The sequence below is a fragment of the Salmo salar genome, chromosome ssa10 (genome assembly GCF_905237065.1).
Source record: "Salmo salar chromosome ssa10, Ssal_v3.1, whole genome shotgun sequence".
In the NCBI taxonomy this organism is placed as follows: Eukaryota; Metazoa; Chordata; class Actinopteri; order Salmoniformes; family Salmonidae; genus Salmo; species Salmo salar.
In genome coordinates, this window is record NC_059451.1 from 51,468,600 (window position 1) to 51,487,990 (window position 19,391).

A 19,391-nucleotide genomic window follows, 5' to 3' on the forward strand; every position below is an offset into this window, starting at 1 on the left:
GTAGAGAGGTCACTGAGCTAGTGAGCTATATCACAACAGAAGAGGTAGAGAGGTCACTGAGGTAGTGTAGTATATCACAACAGAAGAGGTGGAGAGGTCACTGAGCTAGTGAGCTATATCACAACAGAAGAGGTAGAGAGGTCACTGAGCTAGTGAGCTATATCACAACAGAAGAGGTGAAAGAGAGGTCACTGAGCTAGTGAGCTATATCACAACAGAAGAGGTAGAGAGGTCACTGAGCTAGTGAGAAATATATTTTGACAGAAGAGGTGAAAGAGAGGTCACTGAGCTAGTGAGAAATATATTTTGACAGAAGAGGTGAAAGAGAGCTCACTGAGCTAGTGAGAAATATATTTTGACAGAAGAGGTGAAAGAGAGGTATTGTGAAAAGATAGAGATTACTGTACTTTTACAAATAAAAGACGGCAATGAAAATAAATTCTCTGCTGCCCCCTAAATGTTATATTTGTTATTGAAGCAGCGATGCAGTGCCAGCACTTTGATCGACATGGTTCTTGGTCTTCTTGAAGGTCGGACATATATGCTACTACTCTTCATCGTCCTACTACTCTTCATCGTCCTCTAATCTAACATTCACTTATTCCACTCACAAAAAAAGGTGCCCCCTGAAATAGCTCAGCAAAACTCAGCAAGGTTCCACACTAAACACATCCAGTCCATTCACAGTGTGACGGTCTGGTGTAAGAGTGTATAATATACAAGCTGAATGTGTGTGTGTGTGTGTGTGTGTGTGTGTGTGTGTGTGTGTGTGTGTGTGTGTGTGTGTGTGTGTGTGTGTGTGTGTGTGTGTGTGTGTGTGTGTGTGCGTGGGTGTGTGTGTGTGTGTCAGAGACAGTAAGGTGTGGTGTGGATAGGAAGCTGTGTGTGCTGCTGAGGCAGGAGATTCCTCACTGCTAATGTTCCACGAAGATGGAAGGTGAACTCAGATAAATAAACCTCCAAACACTTGGAAATGAAAGAAAAATGCTTCAATGTGAATTTACTGAATACTTTTGGGGAATACATTTGTAAGGTTTAAGGGAGTTTGTAAGGAGGCAATATACTGTACCTGAGCCTGAGAAAGGGGTTGTGTGTTTGTGTGTGTGTGACAACTGTGTGTGTTTGTGTGTGTGTGTGTGTGTGACATCTGTGTGTGTGTTTGTGTGTGAGAACTGTCTGTGTCTGTGTGTGTGTGTGTGTGTGTGTGTGTGTGTGTGTGTGTGTGTGTGTGTGTGTGTGTGTGTGTGTAATAGCTGTGTAATAGTAGTGTGGTGATTAATAGACATGGCTGAAATACGGGGCATGGGGTGTCACTTTTCAGGTGGATCCATTTCCTGTTAATACTTTGATCTGTGTAGTTCCCCTTCCTGTGGTGTGTGAGCGTCCATGCATGTGTGTCTTCACAGGAGAGGAGAGAGCAGTGGTGGACAGAAGAGGCCAGGGGAAAGGTATGAGATTTCTGTCTTTATTGAGAGCAGTGGTGGACAGAAGAGGCCAGGGGAAAGGTATGAGATTTCTGTCTTTATAGAACCTTTATTTAGTCAGGTCAACACGTTCTCTATGGCTAGCGATGAGGTGCTGCTGTGCACTGCATTCCACAAGACAGCAGTGAGCCAAGGAATAAAACACTGTTACTAACCACTGGCTACCATCTTTTTACATTAAAAAAAAATGTATCCTTTATTTAACGAGGCAAGTCAGTTCAGAATAAATGGTTATTTACAATGACGGCCTACCCCAGGCCAAACCCGGACGACGCTGGGCCAATTGTGCACCGCCCTATGGCACATCGAAGCCTATCTGTGTCGATTTATCTTAAGGAAAAGCCTATGAACATAAAATTAATCATTAGCAATTCTCTAAGGGGACTACGCTATATTAGCAGTCACTTTCATTCCATTCCACTCTTTGGCTCAGAAAATCAAAGCATGAAAATTGGAGCTGGCTGTTTAGACGTCATATCTGAAATGTAAATTAGTTTCAACAAAAAGTCTGACTACATTATGAGTCTATAACCTTTCAACACTACCTCTGTCTCATTAAACTACAGCTCTAGCTCTGTCTCTCATTAAGACTACAATTCCCAGGTACAGAGAAGACTCCCATCACCCCAGACTGTGTGTTCTATCTAATCCACATGTTAGAGCCGCATATAGCTTTGATATGGAGTAGCTGGTGTGTGTGTGTGTTTGCGTACGTGTAGTGACTACTGTTCCTGCTGACTCCTGGGAGGGTAGTATAGGGTAAGCTGGAGCAGCAGTTTGCCTCAGTGCTTCTGAAGCACTCCCAGCTCTATTGAAGTCAGGCCTGCTCAGCCCTGCCCTGGTCTCCCAGCCCTGGTGTCTCTGCCCTACTGAAGTCAGCCCTGCTCAGGGTCTCTCTGCCCTACTGAAGTCAGTCCTGCTCAGGGTCTCTCTGCCCTACTGAAGTCAGTCCTGCTCAGGGTCTCTCTGCCCTACTGAAGTCAGTCCTGCTCAGGGTCTCTCTGCCCTACTGAAGTCAGTCCTGCTCAGGGGCACAATCATAACAAAGGGGCCAGCTCATCTAGGGGGGCTCTCTCTGTCCATCTCTCAATCTCTCTCTCCTTCCCTCCCTCTCTTACTCTCTCTCTCTCTTTCCATCTCTCTCCTTCTCTCTCTTCTCGTTCTCTACCTCCCTCTTTCTCTTCTGATCTCTCCCCTTCTCTCTCTCCTCCTCTCTCTCCATCTCTCCCTCTCCTCCTCTCTCTCCATCTCTCTCTCTCCTCTCTCTCTCATCTCTCTCCCTCCTCCTCTCTCTCGTCTCGCTCCTCCTCTCTCTCATCTCTCTCCTCCTCTCTCTCGTCTCTCTCTCTCTCCGTCTCTCTCTTCCTCTCTCTCGCCGTCTCTCTCGCTCCGTCGCTCTCCCTCTCTCTCTCTTCCTCTCTCTCCTTTTCTCTCTCAGGTCACCAGAGAGGAGCTGTCACTGGGGTTATTCAGCCTCCCAGGGTACCTTTCATCTGCTGGGCTTCCTGCACTGTGACCTCTACCCCTGGCATTCTTCCTGGCCCTGCTTTAATCAACATTTGATTTTTAACTGGGATAATATGTGGTGACACACAATACAGACAGGAGAAATAAGGAGGGTTCTGTCCTTGCTGAGAGGGTCTGTATGTGTGTGTGTGTGTGTTTATCTTTCACAAAGCCCCCCTGTGTACAGCAGTCAGGACCCGTCTCTGTGACTGACAGTTAAGTATGGATATATGGAGAAACAGTGTTTTGTAATCTGAAAACACAATTGTTTCACAATACCAGAGAAGCCTAGTTATGAGGAGGGTAGAAAAGAATGTCTGTGTGTTTGGAGTTTGGATACACAATACTTTAGTGACAATATAGCTCCCTCCATTCCTCTCAGTATGAGGTAGATAGGATAAACACGCCAATAACAGCAGTTAACCTCTTGACGGTCGCCTAGGATAGGGGGCGCCACAGCGCATTTTGAAAAAAATTCGTGCCCATTTTAAACGGCCTACTACTCAAACTCAGAAGCTAGGATATGCATATAATTAATACTTGTGGATAGAAAACACCCTAAAGTTTCTAAAACTGTTTGAATGGTGTCTGTGAGTATAACAGAACTCATTTGGCAGTCAAAACCCCGAGACAGATCGAAACAGGAAGTGGAATTCTGAATTGCGAACTCAACTTCATCACGTTGCCTATTAATCACACCGTGAGCTATGGTTCATTGAGCACTTCCTATTGCTTCCACTAGATGTCCCCAGTCTTTACAAAGTGATTTGAGTCTCCTACTGTGAAAACTGACAGAATGACACGCTGTGGAACGTGGTCACACGGAGAGGGCCATCACCATTATGACGCCGGCGCCCCTGGTTACCCTCCCCTTTCGAAACGTTTTGAAACACAATGCAATCGTCCCCCTCGAATCTTATTGGAGCTCTGGTTGAAAAAGGCCCTACAGATTTATGTTATACAACGTTTGACATGTTTGAACGAACCTAAATAAGAAAAAAATGCATTTTGTTGAAAGAGTAGCCCCGCGCACGTCGGAACTTTTGGTGAAGCCTTCAGAACGCGCTAACAACAACAAGCTAATGGAACATAAAGGATGAACTTTTTCGAACGAAAATACATTTGTTGTGGACCTGGGATTCCTGGAAGTGCCTAAGGATGAAGATAATCAAAGGTAAGGGATTATTGACAATAGTATACAAGACTAGATTTGATATGCGATTGTTCCAAGATGGCTAGCCTATTGCTATTGCTAGCCTATTGTTCTGAGTATCGCATCCCCTTTTATCGCAAAGTGTGATTACCCAGTAAAGTTATTTTTAAATCTGGCATTACAGGTGCTTTCAAGAGATATTCATCTATAAATCTTAGAATGACAATATTACATTTTAAAAATGTTTTCGAATAGTAATTTAGTAAATTGTAGCGCTGTTTCATCGGATGCATTTGAGGGAAAATAGTTAGTCAACGTTACGCACCGATGTAAAATGCTGTTTTTATATATAAATATGAACTTTATCGAACAAAAGAATGCATGTATTGTGTAACATGATGTCCTAGGTGTGTCATCTGATGAAGATTGTCAAAGGTTAGTGCTGCATTTAGCTGTTTTTTGGGTATTTGTGATGCATGTGGTTGGTCGGAAAATGGCTATGTGGCTACTTTTACGATATACTCCTCTAACATAATCTAATGTTTTGCTTTTGCTGTAAAGCCTTTTTGAAATCGGACAACGTGGTTCGATTCAGGAGAGGTGTATCTATAAAACGATATAATTTGAGAAAAAAAAATTGAAACATTTTTTTTATTACATTTTGTTATGCTAATGGCGATATGATTTTTCGCTGGATGTCCGTCCCGAGGCCGCACAGGGGTTAAGACGTATTGGCCTTAAACCTAACATTACCCGGCCCTACTACACAGCAAGATGCTGAGTGGGGGACACATCCGAATAGCACTAAGCCCACCGGCAAAGGACACTGTCGGCCCACCAGCCAAGGACACTGTCGGCCCACCAGCCAAGGACACCGTCGGCCCACCAGCCAAGGACACCGTCGGTCCACCAGCCAAGGACACTGTCGGCCAGCTCAGCCAAGGATACTGTCGGCCAGCTCAGCCAAGGACACTGTCGGCCAGCTCAGCCAAGGACACTGTCGGCCAGCCCAGCCAAGGACACTGTCGGCCAGCCCAGCCAAGGACACTGTCGGCCAGCCCAGCCAAGGACACTTTAGGCCAGCCCAGCCAAGGACACTGTCGGCCAGCCCAGCCAAGGACACTGTCGTCCAGCCCAGCCAAGGACACTGTCGGCCAGCCCAGCCAAGGACGCTATCGGCCCAACAGCCAAGGACGCTGTCGACCTACCAGCCAAGGACGCTGTCGACCTACCAGCCAAGGATACTGTCGGCCACCAGCCAAGGATACTGTCGGCCACCAGCCAAGGATACTGTCGGCCACCAGCCAAGGACACTGTCGGTCCAACAGCCAAGGACACTGTCGGCCAGCCCAGCCAAAGACAATTTCGGCCAGCCCAGCCAAGGTCGCAGCCAAGGACGCTGGCTGGCCCGCCAGCCAAGGACACATTTGGCCCGCCAGCCAAGGACACTGTCGGTCCACCAGCCAAGGACACTGTCGGTCCACCAGCCAAGGACACTGTCGGCCCACCAGCCAAGGACACTGTCGGCCAGCCCAGCCAAGGACACTGTCGGCCAGCCCAGCCAAGGACACTGTCGTCCCACCAGGCAAGGATACTGTCGGTCCACCAGCCAAGGACACTGTCGGCCAGCTCAGCCAAGGACACTTTAGGCCAGCCCAGCCAAGGACACTTTAGGCCAGCCCAGCCAAGGACACTTTAGGCCAGCCCAGCCAAGGAAACTTTAGGCCAGCCCAGCCAAGGACACTGTCGACCTACCAGCCAAGGACACTGTCGACCTACCAGCCAAGGACACTGTCGACCTACCAGCCAAGGATACTGTAGGCCACCAGCCAAGGACACTGTCGGTTCAACAGCCAAGGACACTGTCGGTTCAACAGCCAAGGACACTGTCAGCCAACCCAGCCAAGGACACTGTCAGCCAACCCAGCCAAGGACACTGTCGGCCAACCCAGCCAAGGACAATTTTGGCCAGCTTAGCCAAGGACGCTGTCGGCCAGCCCAGCCAAGGATGCTGTCGGCCAGCCCAGCAAAGGCCACTGTCGGCCCACCAGCGAAGGACACTATCGGCCCACCAGCGAAGGACACTATCGGCCCACCAGCCAAGGACACTATCGGCCCACCAGGCAAGGACACTGTCGGCCACTAGGCAAGGACACTGTCGGCCACTAGCCAAGGACACTGTCGGCCACTAGCCAAGGACACTGTCGGCCACTAGCCAAGGACACTGTCGGCCACTAGCCAAGGACACTGTCGGCCACTAGCCAAGGACTATGTCGGTCCACCAGCCAAGGACTATGTCGGTCCACCAGCCAAGGACACTGTCGGTCCACCAGCCAAGGCCACTGTCGGGCCAGCCCAGCCAAGGCCACTGTCGGCCAGCCAAGGACACCGTCAGCCAGCCCAGCCAAGGACACCGTCGGCTAGCCCAGCCAAGGTCACTGTTGGCCCATCAGTCAAGGACAATGTCGGCCCGCCAGGCAAGGACACTGTAGGCCACCAGCCAAGAACACTGTTGGACACAGCCAAGGACACTGTCGGCCACCGGCCAAGGACACTGTCGGCCCACTGGCCAAGGACACTGTCGGCCCACTGGCCAAGGACACTGTCGGCCAGCCCAGCCAAGGACACTGTCGGCCCACCAGCCAAGGACACTGTCGGCCCACCAGCCAAGGACACTGTCGGCCATCAACCAAGGACACTGTCGGCCATCAACCAAGGACACTGTCGGCCACAGCCAAGGACACTGTCTGCCCACCGGCCAAGGACACTGTCTGCCCACCGGCCAAGGACACTGTCTGCCCACCGGCCAAGGACACTGTCTGGCCACCGGCCAAGGACACTGTCTGGCCACCGGCCAAGGACACTGTTGGCCAGCCCAGCCAAGGACACTGTCGGCCCACCAACCAAGGACACTGTCGGCCCACCAACCAAGGACACTGTCGGCCCACCAACCAAGGACACTGTCGGCCCACCAACCAAGGACACTGTCGGCCCACCAACCAAGGACACTGTCGGCCACTAGCCAAGGACACTGTCGGCCACTAGCCAAGGACACTGTCGGCCACTAGCCAAGGACACTGTCGGCCACAGCCAAGGACACTGTCTGCCCACCAGCCAAGGACACTGTCTGCCCACCGGCCAAGGACACTGTCTGCCCACCGGCCAAGGACACTGTCTGGCCACCGGCCAAGGACACTGTTGGCCAGCCCAGCCAAGGACACTGTCGGCCCACCAACCAAGGACACTGTCGGCCCACCAACCAAGGACACTGTCGGCCCACCAACCAAGGACACTGTCGGCCCACCAACCAAGGACACTGTCGGCCCACCAACCAAGGACACTGTCGGCCACTAGCCAAGGACACTGTCGGCCACTAGCCAAGGACACTGTCGGCCACTAGCCAAGGACACTGTCGGCCACTAGCCAAGGACTATGTCGGTCCACCAGCCAAGGACTATGTCGGTCCACCAGCCAAGGACACTGTCGGTCCACCAGCCAAGGCCACTGTCGGGCCAGCCCAGCCAAGGACACTGTCGGCCAGCTCAGCCAAGGATACTGTCGGCCAGCTCAGCCAAGGACACTGTCGGCCAGCTCAGCCAAGGACACTGTCGGCCAGCCCAGCCAAGGACACTGTCGGCCAGCCCAGCCAAGGACACTGTCGGCCAGCCCAGCCAAGGACACTTTAGGCCAGCCCAGCCAAGGACACTGTCGGCCAGCCCAGCCAAGGACACTGTCGGCCAGCCCAGCCAAGGACGCTATCGGCCCAACAGCCAAGGACGCTGTCGACCTACCAGCCAAGGACGCTGTCGACCTACCAGCCAAGGATACTGTCGGCCACCAGCCAAGGATACTGTCGGCCACCAGCCAAGGATACTGTCGGCCACCAGCCAAGGACACTGTCGGTCCAACAGCCAAGGACACTGTCGGCCAGCCCAGCCAAAGACAATTTCGGCCAGCCCAGCCAAGGTCGCAGCCAAGGACGCTGGCTGGCCCGCCAGCCAAGGACACATTTGGCCCGCCAGCCAAGGACACTGTCGGTCCACCAGCCAAGGACACTGTCGGCCCACCAGCCAAGGACACTGTCGGCCAGCCCAGCCAAGGACACTGTCGGCCAGCCCAGCCAAGGACACTGTCGTCCCACCAGGCAAGGATACTGTCGGTCCACCAGCCAAGGACACTGTCGGTCCACCAGCCAAGGACACTGTCGGCCAGCTCAGCCAAGGACACTTTAGGCCAGCCCAGCCAAGGACACTTTAGGCCAGCCCAGCCAAGGACACTTTAGGCCAGCCCAGCCAAGGAAACTTTAGGCCAGCCCAGCCAAGGACACTGTCGACCTACCAGCCAAGGACACTGTCGACCTACCAGCCAAGGACACTGTCGACCTACCAGCCAAGGATACTGTAGGCCACCAGCCAAGGACACTGTCGGTTCAACAGCCAAGGACACTGTCGGTTCAACAGCCAAGGACACTGTCAGCCAACCCAGCCAAGGACACTGTCAGCCAACCCAGCCAAGGACACTGTCGGCCAACCCAGCCAAGGACAATTTTGGCCAGCTTAGCCAAGGACGCTGTCGGCCAGCCCAGCCAAGGATGCTGTCGGCCAGCCCAGCAAAGGCCACTGTCGGCCCACCAGCGAAGGACACTATCGGCCCACCAGCCGAAGGACACTATCGGCCCACCAGCCAAGGACACTATCGGCCCACCAGGCAAGGACACTGTCGGCCACTAGGCAAGGACACTGTCGGCCACTAGCCAAGGACACTGTCGGCCACTAGCCAAGGACACTGTCGGCCACTAGCCAAGGACACTGTCGGCCACTAGCCAAGGACACTGTCGGCCACTAGCCAAGGACTATGTCGGTCCACCAGCCAAGGACTATGTCGGTCCACCAGCCAAGGACACTGTCGGTCCACCAGCCAAGGCCACTGTCGGGCCAGCCCAGCCAAGGCCACTGTCGGCCAGCCAAGGACACCGTCAGCCAGCCCAGCCAAGGACACCGTCGGCTAGCCCAGCCAAGGTCACTGTTGGCCCATCAGTCAAGGACAATGTCGGCCCGCCAGGCAAGGACACTGTAGGCCACCAGCCAAGAACACTGTTGGACACAGCCAAGGACACTGTCGGCCACCGGCCAAGGACACTGTCGGCCCACTGGCCAAGGACACTGTCGGCCCACTGGCCAAGGACACTGTCGGCCAGCCCAGCCAAGGACACTGTCGGCCCACCAGCCAAGGACACTGTCGGCCCACCAGCCAAGGACACTGTCGGCCATCAACCAAGGACACTGTCGGCCATCAACCAAGGACACTGTCGGCCACAGCCAAGGACACTGTCTGCCCACCGGCCAAGGACACTGTCTGCCCACCGGCCAAGGACACTGTCTGCCCACCGGCCAAGGACACTGTCTGGCCACCGGCCAAGGACACTGTCTGGCCACCGGCCAAGGACACTGTTGGCCAGCCCAGCCAAGGACACTGTCGGCCCACCAACCAAGGACACTGTCGGCCCACCAACCAAGGACACTGTCGGCCCACCAACCAAGGACACTGTCGGCCCACCAACCAAGGACACTGTCGGCCCACCAACCAAGGACACTGTCGGCCACTAGCCAAGGACACTGTCGGCCACTAGCCAAGGACACTGTCGGCCACTAGCCAAGGACACTGTCGGCCACAGCCAAGGACACTGTCTGCCCACCGGCCAAGGACACTGTCTGCCCACCGGCCAAGGACACTGTCTGCCCACCGGCCAAGGACACTGTCTGGCCACCGGCCAAGGACACTGTTGGCCAGCCCAGCCAAGGACACTGTCGGCCCACCAACCAAGGACACTGTCGGCCCACCAACCAAGGACACTGTCGGCCCACCAACCAAGGACACTGTCGGCCCACCAACCAAGGACACTGTCGGCCCACCAACCAAGGACACTGTCGGCCACTAGCCAAGGACACTGTCGGCCACTAGCCAAGGACACTGTCGGCCACTAGCCAAGGACACTGTCGGCCACTAGCCAAGGACTATGTCGGTCCACCAGCCAAGGACTATGTCGGTCCACCAGCCAAGGACACTGTCGGTCCACCAGCCAAGGCCACTGTCGGGCCAGCCCAGCCAAGGCCACTGTCGGCCAGCCAAGGACACCGTCAGCCAGCCCAGCCAAGGACACCGTCGGCTAGCCCAGCCAAGGTCACTGTTGGCCCATCAGTCAAGGACAATGTCGGCCCGCCAGGCAAGGACACTGTAGGCCACCAGCCAAGAACACTGTCGGACACAGCCAAGGACACTGTCGGCCACCAGCCAAGGACACTGTCGGCCACCGGCCAAGGACACTGTCGGCCCACTGGCCAAGGACACTGTCGGCCAGCCCAGCCAAGGACACTGTCGGCCCACCAGCCAAGGACACTGTCGGCCATCAACCAAGGACACTGTCGGCCATCAACCAAGGACACTGTCGGCCACAGCCAAGGACACTGTCTGCCCACCGGCCAAGGACACCGTCTGCCCACCGGCCAAGGACACTGTCTGGCCAGCCCAGCCAAGGACACTGTCGGCCCACCAACCAAGGACACTGTCGGCCCACCAACCAAGGACACTGTCGGCCCACCAACCAAGGACACTGTCGGCCCACCAACCAAGGACACTGTCGGCCCACCAACCAAGGACACTGTCAGCCCACCAACCAAGGACACTGTCGGCCCATCAACCAAGGACACTGTTGGCCCACCAACCAAGGACACTGTCGGCCAGCTCAGCCCAGATAGCATATTTTTCTTTCCGCCTCATGAACTCACACCAAATGCGGGTAATTCCTAAAATAAATTACTTTGGCTGGAGCCATTCCTGGCATTGGATTCCCATTACCTCAGTCTGCTAACCATTATATTTTTGGGCTCCTTCAGCGGGAGAATGGGCGTGGATTTAACACATGACAATCCGCACTCATACGTTTGAGTGTGTGCTGATTGGCATGTGTGTGCTGATACCCACTTATACATTACACACACACACACACACACACACACACACACACACACACACACACACACACACACACACACACACACACACACACCTCACAGCGGTCGGGAGCGCCCTGTCCTCCAAAACATCGGAGAGAGTAGATGGATTCATCTCTGAATAAATAAATTAAATAAAGTTGTTCCTGTCTGCTGACCTGGGCTGACATCTCATATTCTGTGTAGAGGACAGCCAAGAGGGACAGACAACCTCCTCCTGGCTCGGAAACATTTGTTTACTGCAGCTGTGGAAAGGGTTTATTTCTGCCAGAACAGAACATCTCTCTCTAACGCTTCAGAACACGTAAAACATCTGACAGGCAGCGCAAGCCAGATCACACAGAGACTGAGTATTGAGTGGGTTTATGTGCGTGCTCGTGTGTGTGTGTGTGTGTGTGTGTGTGTGTGTGTGTGTGTGTGTGTGTGTGTGTGTGTGTGTGTGTGTGTGTGTGTGTGTACACATTGTAACAGAATTACACTGAGATAAGGACTTTTGAATAGATCATTGAAAACGGTCATAGTGGAGCTGCAGTGCTCACACTCTGTGACAAAGACGTTCATCTTGTTAAAACTTAGTGAAGATGACTTGGTGACCAGAACGAGTCTGTTGAAAGGTGCCGATGTAGTGCTCTTACCTCTGGTTGAGAAGAAGTGTTTGCTGGGGGTGGTGAAGCCGCGGGTGCCCTGGCTGTTGACAGCGCTCACCCTAAACTGGTACCACCTGTGGGGACGGATGTCCTTCAGCACCGCTCGGTCCTCCATCGTCTACAGGGGGTTAGAGGTCAGATAATATTACCCCATATTGACCCTGATCAAGTTCAAACCTTTCAAATGCATCCTACCCTGCTCCCTTACTGGGAGTAAGCTTATCACTGATCCAACACAATTGAAAAGGTGAAAGCAGGGAAGGAATTATGCATTTATAAAGTATTAGAACAGGCCCCTGGATCAAACACAAGGAAGGGAATCAGAAAGGAAGATAAGGATGAATTTATAAAGTATTGGCAGTGGTGGAAAAAGTACCCAATTAATTTACTGATAGCCATGGACACACTCCAACACTCAGACATCATTTACAAACTAAGCATGTGTGTAGTGAGTCCACCAGATCAGAGACAGTAGGGATGACCAGGGATGTTCTCTTGATAAGTGTGTGAATTAGACAATTTTCCTGTCATGCTAAGCATTCAAAATGTAACGAGTACTTTTGACTGACAGGGAAAATATATGGAGTAAAAAGTACATTATTTTCTTTAGGAATGTAGTGAAGTAAAAGGTGTCAAAAATAAAAATAGTAAAGTAAAGTACAGATACCCCCAAAAACGACTTAAGTAGTACTTTAAAGTATTTTTACTTAAGTACTTTACACCACTGAGTATTGGAACAGGCCCCTGGATGTTGGATTATATTTACAACATCAACATCAGCTAAGAATCACTCAGACTGTGAAGAGAGGGAGATATCTCTGTAGAACTGCAGTGTTGACAGGCACTCTACCTGCAGCGAGACCTGGATTGGAACTGAGTTACTTGACAGATAGACTTTCCCCTCCCACCAGTCAATGGATGAGATCCAGACTGTTCAGTTCTTCAAGTGGTGCTAGTGACACACAACATCTTCATGGCTAAGAGCAGTTCTTTTCTCTGAGTGATTCATTGAATCATTATTGAATCGTTGAGTTCATCTTGATTCTTCATCACATCAGTGTGATGTGTCATTAGTGCTGGTAGGGCTATGGGCCTCCCTGTGAGGATCCATGGACAGACCCGAGGCCTGGAACTGAAATGCACTGAATCTGGGGATGGATGGAGGGGAGGGAGGGAGGGAGGGAGGGAGGGAGGGAGGGAGGGAGGGAGGGAGGGACGGATGGAAGGGAGGGATGGATGGAGGGAGGGAGGGAGGGAGGGATGGATCGATGGATAGAAGGGAGGGATGGAAGGGAGGGAGGGAGGGAGGGAGGGAGGGAGGGATGGGAGGGAGGGAGGGAGGGACGGATGGATGGGAGGGAGGGAGGGAGGGAGGGAGGGAGGGAGGGAGGGAGGGAGGGAGGGAGGGAGGGAGGGAGGGAGGGAGGGAGGGAGGGAGGGAGGGAGGGATGGATCGATGGATAGAAGGGAGGGAGGGAGGGAGGGAGGGAGGGAGGGAGGGAGGGAGGGAGGGAGGGAGGGAGGGAGGGAGGGAGGGAGGGAGGGAGGGAGGGATGGAAGGGAGGGAGGGAGGGAGGGAGGGATGGATCGATGGATAGAAGGGAGGGATGGAAGGGAGGGAGGGAGGGAGGGAGGGAGGGAGGGAGGGAGGGAGGGATGGAAGGGAGGGAGGGAGGGAGGGATGGATCGATGGATAGAAGGGAGGGATGGAAGGGAGGGAGGGAGGGAGGGAGTTGTGGGATTTAAGCAATGAAGAACCAGAGTGGAGCATTGAAAGAGTTAAATTCCATACAATAGAGCCAGTAGTATTACTGCAGAGTAACATGGTCATAGAATTTCTCCCTGTGTTTCCCTGTATGGTGTTTCAGGTAGTATCCTTTAACAGAATATAGAGTAGACCTACTGCATACTTCCACTGATTCCAGTACAGCTCTAATCCACTGACTCCAGTACAGCTCTAATCCACTGATTCCAGTACAGCTCTAATCCACTGATTCCAGTACAGCTCTAATCCACTGACTCCAGTACAGCTCTAATCCACTGACTCCAGTACAGCTCTAATCCACTGACTCCAGTACAGCTCTAATCCACTGACTCCAGTACAGACTCTAGTATAGCTCTAATCCACTGACTCTAGTACAGCTCTAATCCACTGACTCCAGTACAGCTCTAATCCACTGACTCCAGTACAGCTCTAATCCACTGACTCCAGTACAGCTCTAATTCACTGACTCCAGTACAGCTCTAATCCACTGACTCCAGTACAGCTCTATTCCATGCAGTGTTTGTGTGTCTGTATGAACATGAGTGTGTTGAATCACTTGTCAAATAAATATGCTATTTGATGGAGTTTGGAGTTTGGAGTACAGCATTCCTTCTTCTGAACTACACTGTGTGTTGAACGCCTCCCTTGTTAAGTTCCTCCATGTTTTCCAGGCCTCATGATGTAACTGAGGCTGATGGGAGTCTGCCTCCACACAGCCATCTAATACCATAATGAGGACCTTTAGTCAGACAGGGCTCAACAGTGCAAAAACCATGACTGGCTGTGGTCCCTCCTAAAGCTTGGGTTATTTATCTAACCTCAGCCTACACCACACACACTGTAGACACAGACAGAAACACACATGCATGCGCGCGGGCACACACACACACACACACACACGTGCACACACACACACACACACACGTGGGCGTACATACACACACAGGCTAGTTTAGACTGGCATGGGTGGTGAGAGAGCAGTTTGAAAGGCTAGACAGTTTAGCACCTTGATGAAGGCTTTAGTGCTGACATGAGTTGGTTTTCAGTAATACATAGACACAAACAGTTCCAAAAGTGACTGAATATCTTTGGAAGACCTCGTTTGGGCTTCACTTCATTTACTTTGAGGTAAACCCCCCCCAAAGAAACAAAAAAAAACTGCGGGGGTCGGGGGTTGTTACCATGACGACGGTGTGCCAGAGCGAGGCGTCGTCCTCGCTGGGGTGTATTCCGTGGTTCCACCTGCGCTGCAGGATGTAGAGGACAGGCTCGATGGTCACATTGAACTTTGACATCCATCTGACCTCCAGTTGACCCTGCTGGTCCTCCAGGAACAATATGTCCTTCCTGGGCTTCAGAGGTACGCCTGCATGGGTCAAGGTGAGGAGAACAAGGAGTCACACATGAACACCCATCCCATCTGTCTTAACACACACACATCCTTTCTGTCTTAACACACACACACCCTTTCTGTCTTAATGCACACACCCATTCTCTTAAGACCCCACATCCCCCTCTGTCTTAACACCCCTCCTTCTGTTTTAACACACACATCCCTTCTGTCTTAACACCCCTCCTTGTGTCTTAACCCACACACACCCCTTATGTCTTAACACCCCCTTCTGTCTTAACAACCCCCTTCTAGCTTAACACACACACACCCCTTCTGTCTTAACACACACCCCTTCTGTCTTAACATCCCCCCTTCTGTCTTAACACACTCACCCCTTCTGTCTTAACACCCCCCCTTTTGTCTTAACACACACACCCCTTATGTCTTAACACCCCTTCTGTCTTAACACACATACCCCTTCTGTCTTAACACACCCCCCCTTCTGTCTTAACACTCCCCTCTGTCTTAACACACACACCCCTTCTGTTTTAACACACACACCCCTTTTGTCTTAACACCCCCTTCTGTCTTAACACCCCCTCTGTCTTAACACACACACCCCTTCTGTCTTAACACCCCCTTCTGTCTTAACACACACACCCCTTCTGTCTTAACACACACCCCTTCTGTCTTAACATCCCCCCTTCTGTCTTAACACACACACCCCTTCTGTCTTAACACCCCCCCTTTTGTCTTAACACACACACCCCTTTTGTTTTAACACACACACCCCTTTTGTCTTAACACCCCCTTCTGTCTTAACACCCCCTCTGTCTTAACACACACACTCCTTCTGTCTTAACACCCCCTTCTGTCTTAACAACCCCCTTCTGTCTTAACACACACACCCCTTATGTCTTAACACCCCCCTTCTGTCTTAACACCCCTTCTGTCTTAACACACACACCCCTTCTGTCTTAACACCCCCACCCCTTCTGTCTTAACACCCCCACCCCTTCTGTCTTAACACCCCCCTTCTGTCTTAACACTCCCCTCTGTCTTAACACACACACACCCCTTCTGTCTTAACACACACACACACCCCTTTTGTCTTAACACCCCCCCTCTGTCTTAACACACACCCCTTCTGTCTTAACAACTCCCTTCTATCTTAACACACACACACCCCTTCTGTCTTAACACCCCCCTTCTGTCTTAACACACACACCCCTTCTGTCTTAACCCCCCTTATGTCTTAACACCCCCCTTTCTGGAGTTAAGATAGAAGGGGTGTGTGTGTGTCTTAACACCCCCCTTCTATCTTAACACACACCCACCCCTTATGTCTTAACACCCCCCTTCTATCTTAACACACACCCACCCCTTATGTCTTACCCCCTTCTGTCTTAACCCCCTTCTGTCTTGACAACCCCCTTCTGTTTTAACACACACACCCCTTCTGTTTTAACACCCCCCCTTCCATCTTAACACAAACACACAGACCGCTTCTGTCTTAACACACACACACACACACACACACACCCCTTATGTCTTAACACCACCCCTTCTGTCTTAACAACCCCCTTCTGTTTTAACACACACACCCCTTTTGTCTTAACACCCCCTTCTGTCTTGACACCCCCTTCTGTCTTAACACCCCCTGCTATCTTAACACACACACACACCCCTTCTGTCTTAACACACACACACCCCTTCTGTCTCAACACCCCCCTTCTGTCTTAACACCCCCCTTCTGTCTTAACACACACACACCCTTTCTATGTTAACACCCCCTCTTCTGTCTTAACACATACATACACACACTGCTTCTATCTTAACACACACGCACACCCCTTATGTCTTAACACACACCCCTTCTGTCTTAACACCAACACACACACACAACCCTTCTGTCTTAACACCCCCCCTTTTGTCTTAACACACACACTCCGTATATATTGATTAAAATAAACATGTATACAACGTGGATATAGTGGGACTTACCTTTATAGAGATTGGCTGGAGCCTGGCAGGTGTGTCCGCAGCCATTGGAGCAGCACTTCTTGGAGGCAGAGCAGTGTTTGTCAGCGGAGCAGCTCTCCACGCAGGCGGCAGCAAATCCCATGGCTCGCTGGGGAGGGGGGCAGTCCCCCTGCTTCCCTGACCTCAGAGACACCAAGAACTCCCAACTGGTCACACACTCATGATGCTTCTGAGGGAGGGACAGGGGGAGGAGGGAGGGAGAGGGTTAGATGGAGGAAGGGGCAGGGGGAGGAGGGATGTAGGGATGGAGAGGGACAGGGGAGGAGGGATGTAGAGGGTTAAATGGGGGGGAGGTACAGGGGGAGGAGGGATGGAGGAATGGAGAGGGACAGGGGAGGAGGGATGGAGGGATAGAGAGGGACGGGGAGGAGGAATGGAAGGATGGAGAGGGGTAGATGGATGGAGAGACAGCGGGAGGAGGGATGAAGGGATGGAGAGGGACAGGGAGGAGGAGGAGGGGAGAAATGGAGAAGGACAGGGGAGGAGGAGGAGGGGAGAAATGGAGAAGGACAGGGGAGGAGGGATGGGGATGGAGAGGGAAGGAGGAGGAGGAATAGAAGGATGGAGAAGGGTAGATGGATGGAGAGACGGAGGGATGGAGAGTGATGGGGAGGAGGAGGGGTAGAGAGGTGTAGATGGAGGAAGGGACAGGGGAGGAGGGATGGAGAGGGACAGGGGAGGAGGGGTGGAAAGGGGTCGATGGAGGTATGGACAGGGGAGGAGGGATGGAGAGGGACAGGGGGAGGAGGGAGGGAGGGATGGAGAGGGACGGGGGAGGAGGGAGGGAGAGGGACAGGGGGAGGAGGGAGGGTGGGATTGAGAGGGACAGGGGGAGGAGGGAGGGAGGGATGGATGGAGCCAGCCTCCCCCGCCTCTCACAGCCATTCTCCCCCCACCTCTCACAGCCATTCTCCCCCCCACCTCTCACAGCCAGCACCCCCCACCTCTCACAGCCATTCTCCCCCCCACCTCTCCCCCCACCTCTCACAGCCACCTCTCACAGACAGACAGACAGACAGACAGACAGACAGACAGACAGACAGACAGACAGACAGACAGACAGACAGACAGACAGACAGACAGACAGACAGACAGACAGACAGACAGACAGACAGACAGACAGACAGACGATGTTGGTGTGGTGCTGTCTCTTACCGTCTCCAAAACCACAATGGTACTGTATAGGCCCTGCGGATGGCCATATACAGACACACACACACACACACACACACACACACACACACACACACACACACACACACACACACACACACACACACACACACACACACACACACACACACACACACACACACACACACACACACACACAGAGGAGTCTGGCTGTGAGAGGGGTGAGGAGGCTGGCTGTGAGAGGTGGGGGGGAGAATGGCTGTGAGAGGTGGGGGGGAGAATGGCTGTGAGAGGTGGGGGGGAGAATGGCTGTGAGAGGTGGGGGGGAGAATGGCTGTGAAAGGTGGGGGGGAGAATGGCTGTGAGAGGTGGGGGGAGAATGGCTGTGAAAGGTGGGGGGGAGAATGGCTGTGAGAGGTGGGGGGAGACTGGCTGTGAGAGGTGGGGGGGAGAATGGCTGTGAGAGGTGGGGGGAGAATGGCTGTGAGAGGTGGGGGGAGAATGGCTGTGAAAGGTGGGGGGGGAGAATGGCTGTGAGAGGTGGGGGGAGGCTGGCTGTGAGAGGTGGGGGGGAGAATGGCTGTGAAAGGTGGGGGGGAGAATGGCTGTGAAAGGTGGGGGGAGGCTGGCTGTGAGAGGTGGGGGGAGGCTGGCTGTGAGAGGTGGGGGAGGCTGGCTGTGAGAGGTGGGGGGAGAATGGCTGTGAGAGGTGGGGGGAGAGGTGGGGGGGAGAATGGCTGTGAGAGGTGGGGGGGCTGGCTGTGAGAGGTGGGGGGGAGAATGGCTGTGAGAGGCGGGGGGAGAATGGCTGTGAGAGGCGGGGGAGGCGTGGGGGGAGAATGGCTGTGAGAGGTGGGGGGAGGCTGGCTGTGAGAGGTGGGGAGGAGGCTGGCTGTGAGAGGTGGGGGGAGAATGGCTGTGAGAGGTGGGGGGAGGCTGGCTGTGAGAGGTGGGGAGGAGGCTGGCTGTGAGAGGTGGGGGGAGAATGGCTGTGAGAGGTGGGGAGGAGATTGGCTGTGAGAGGCGGGGGGAGAATAGCTGTGAGAGGCGGGGGGAGGCTGGCTGTGAGAGGCTGGGGGAGGCTGGCTGTGAGAGGTGGGGGGAGGCTGGCTGTGAGAGGTGGGGAGGAGGCTCGCTGTGAGAGGTGGGGGGAGAATGGCTGTGAGAGGTGGGGGGAGAATGGCTGTGAGAGGTGGGGAGGAGAATGGCTGTGAAAGGTGGGGGAGGCTGGCTGTGAGAGGTCGGGGGAGAATGGCTGTGAAAGGTGGGGAGGAGGCTGGTTGTGAGAGGTGGGGGGAGGCTGGCTGTGAGAGGCG

General features: G+C 53.4%; 1 protein-coding gene across 1 annotated transcript in view; it reads right to left on the reverse strand.

Annotated features, from left to right (window-relative positions):
* anos1b (anosmin 1b) overlaps positions 1 to 19,391 on the reverse strand; it is a 150,361-nt gene that overhangs the window by 25,711 nt on the left and 105,259 nt on the right. Inside the window, exons 4-6 of the mRNA XM_045687921.1 lie at positions 16,903 to 17,110; positions 14,747 to 14,931; positions 11,789 to 11,918 (exon numbers count right to left, since the gene is read on the reverse strand). Coding sequence (XP_045543877.1) covers positions 11,789 to 11,918; positions 14,747 to 14,931; positions 16,903 to 17,110 — 523 coding nt within the window. The remainder of the gene's footprint in view (positions 1 to 11,788; positions 11,919 to 14,746; positions 14,932 to 16,902; positions 17,111 to 19,391) is intronic.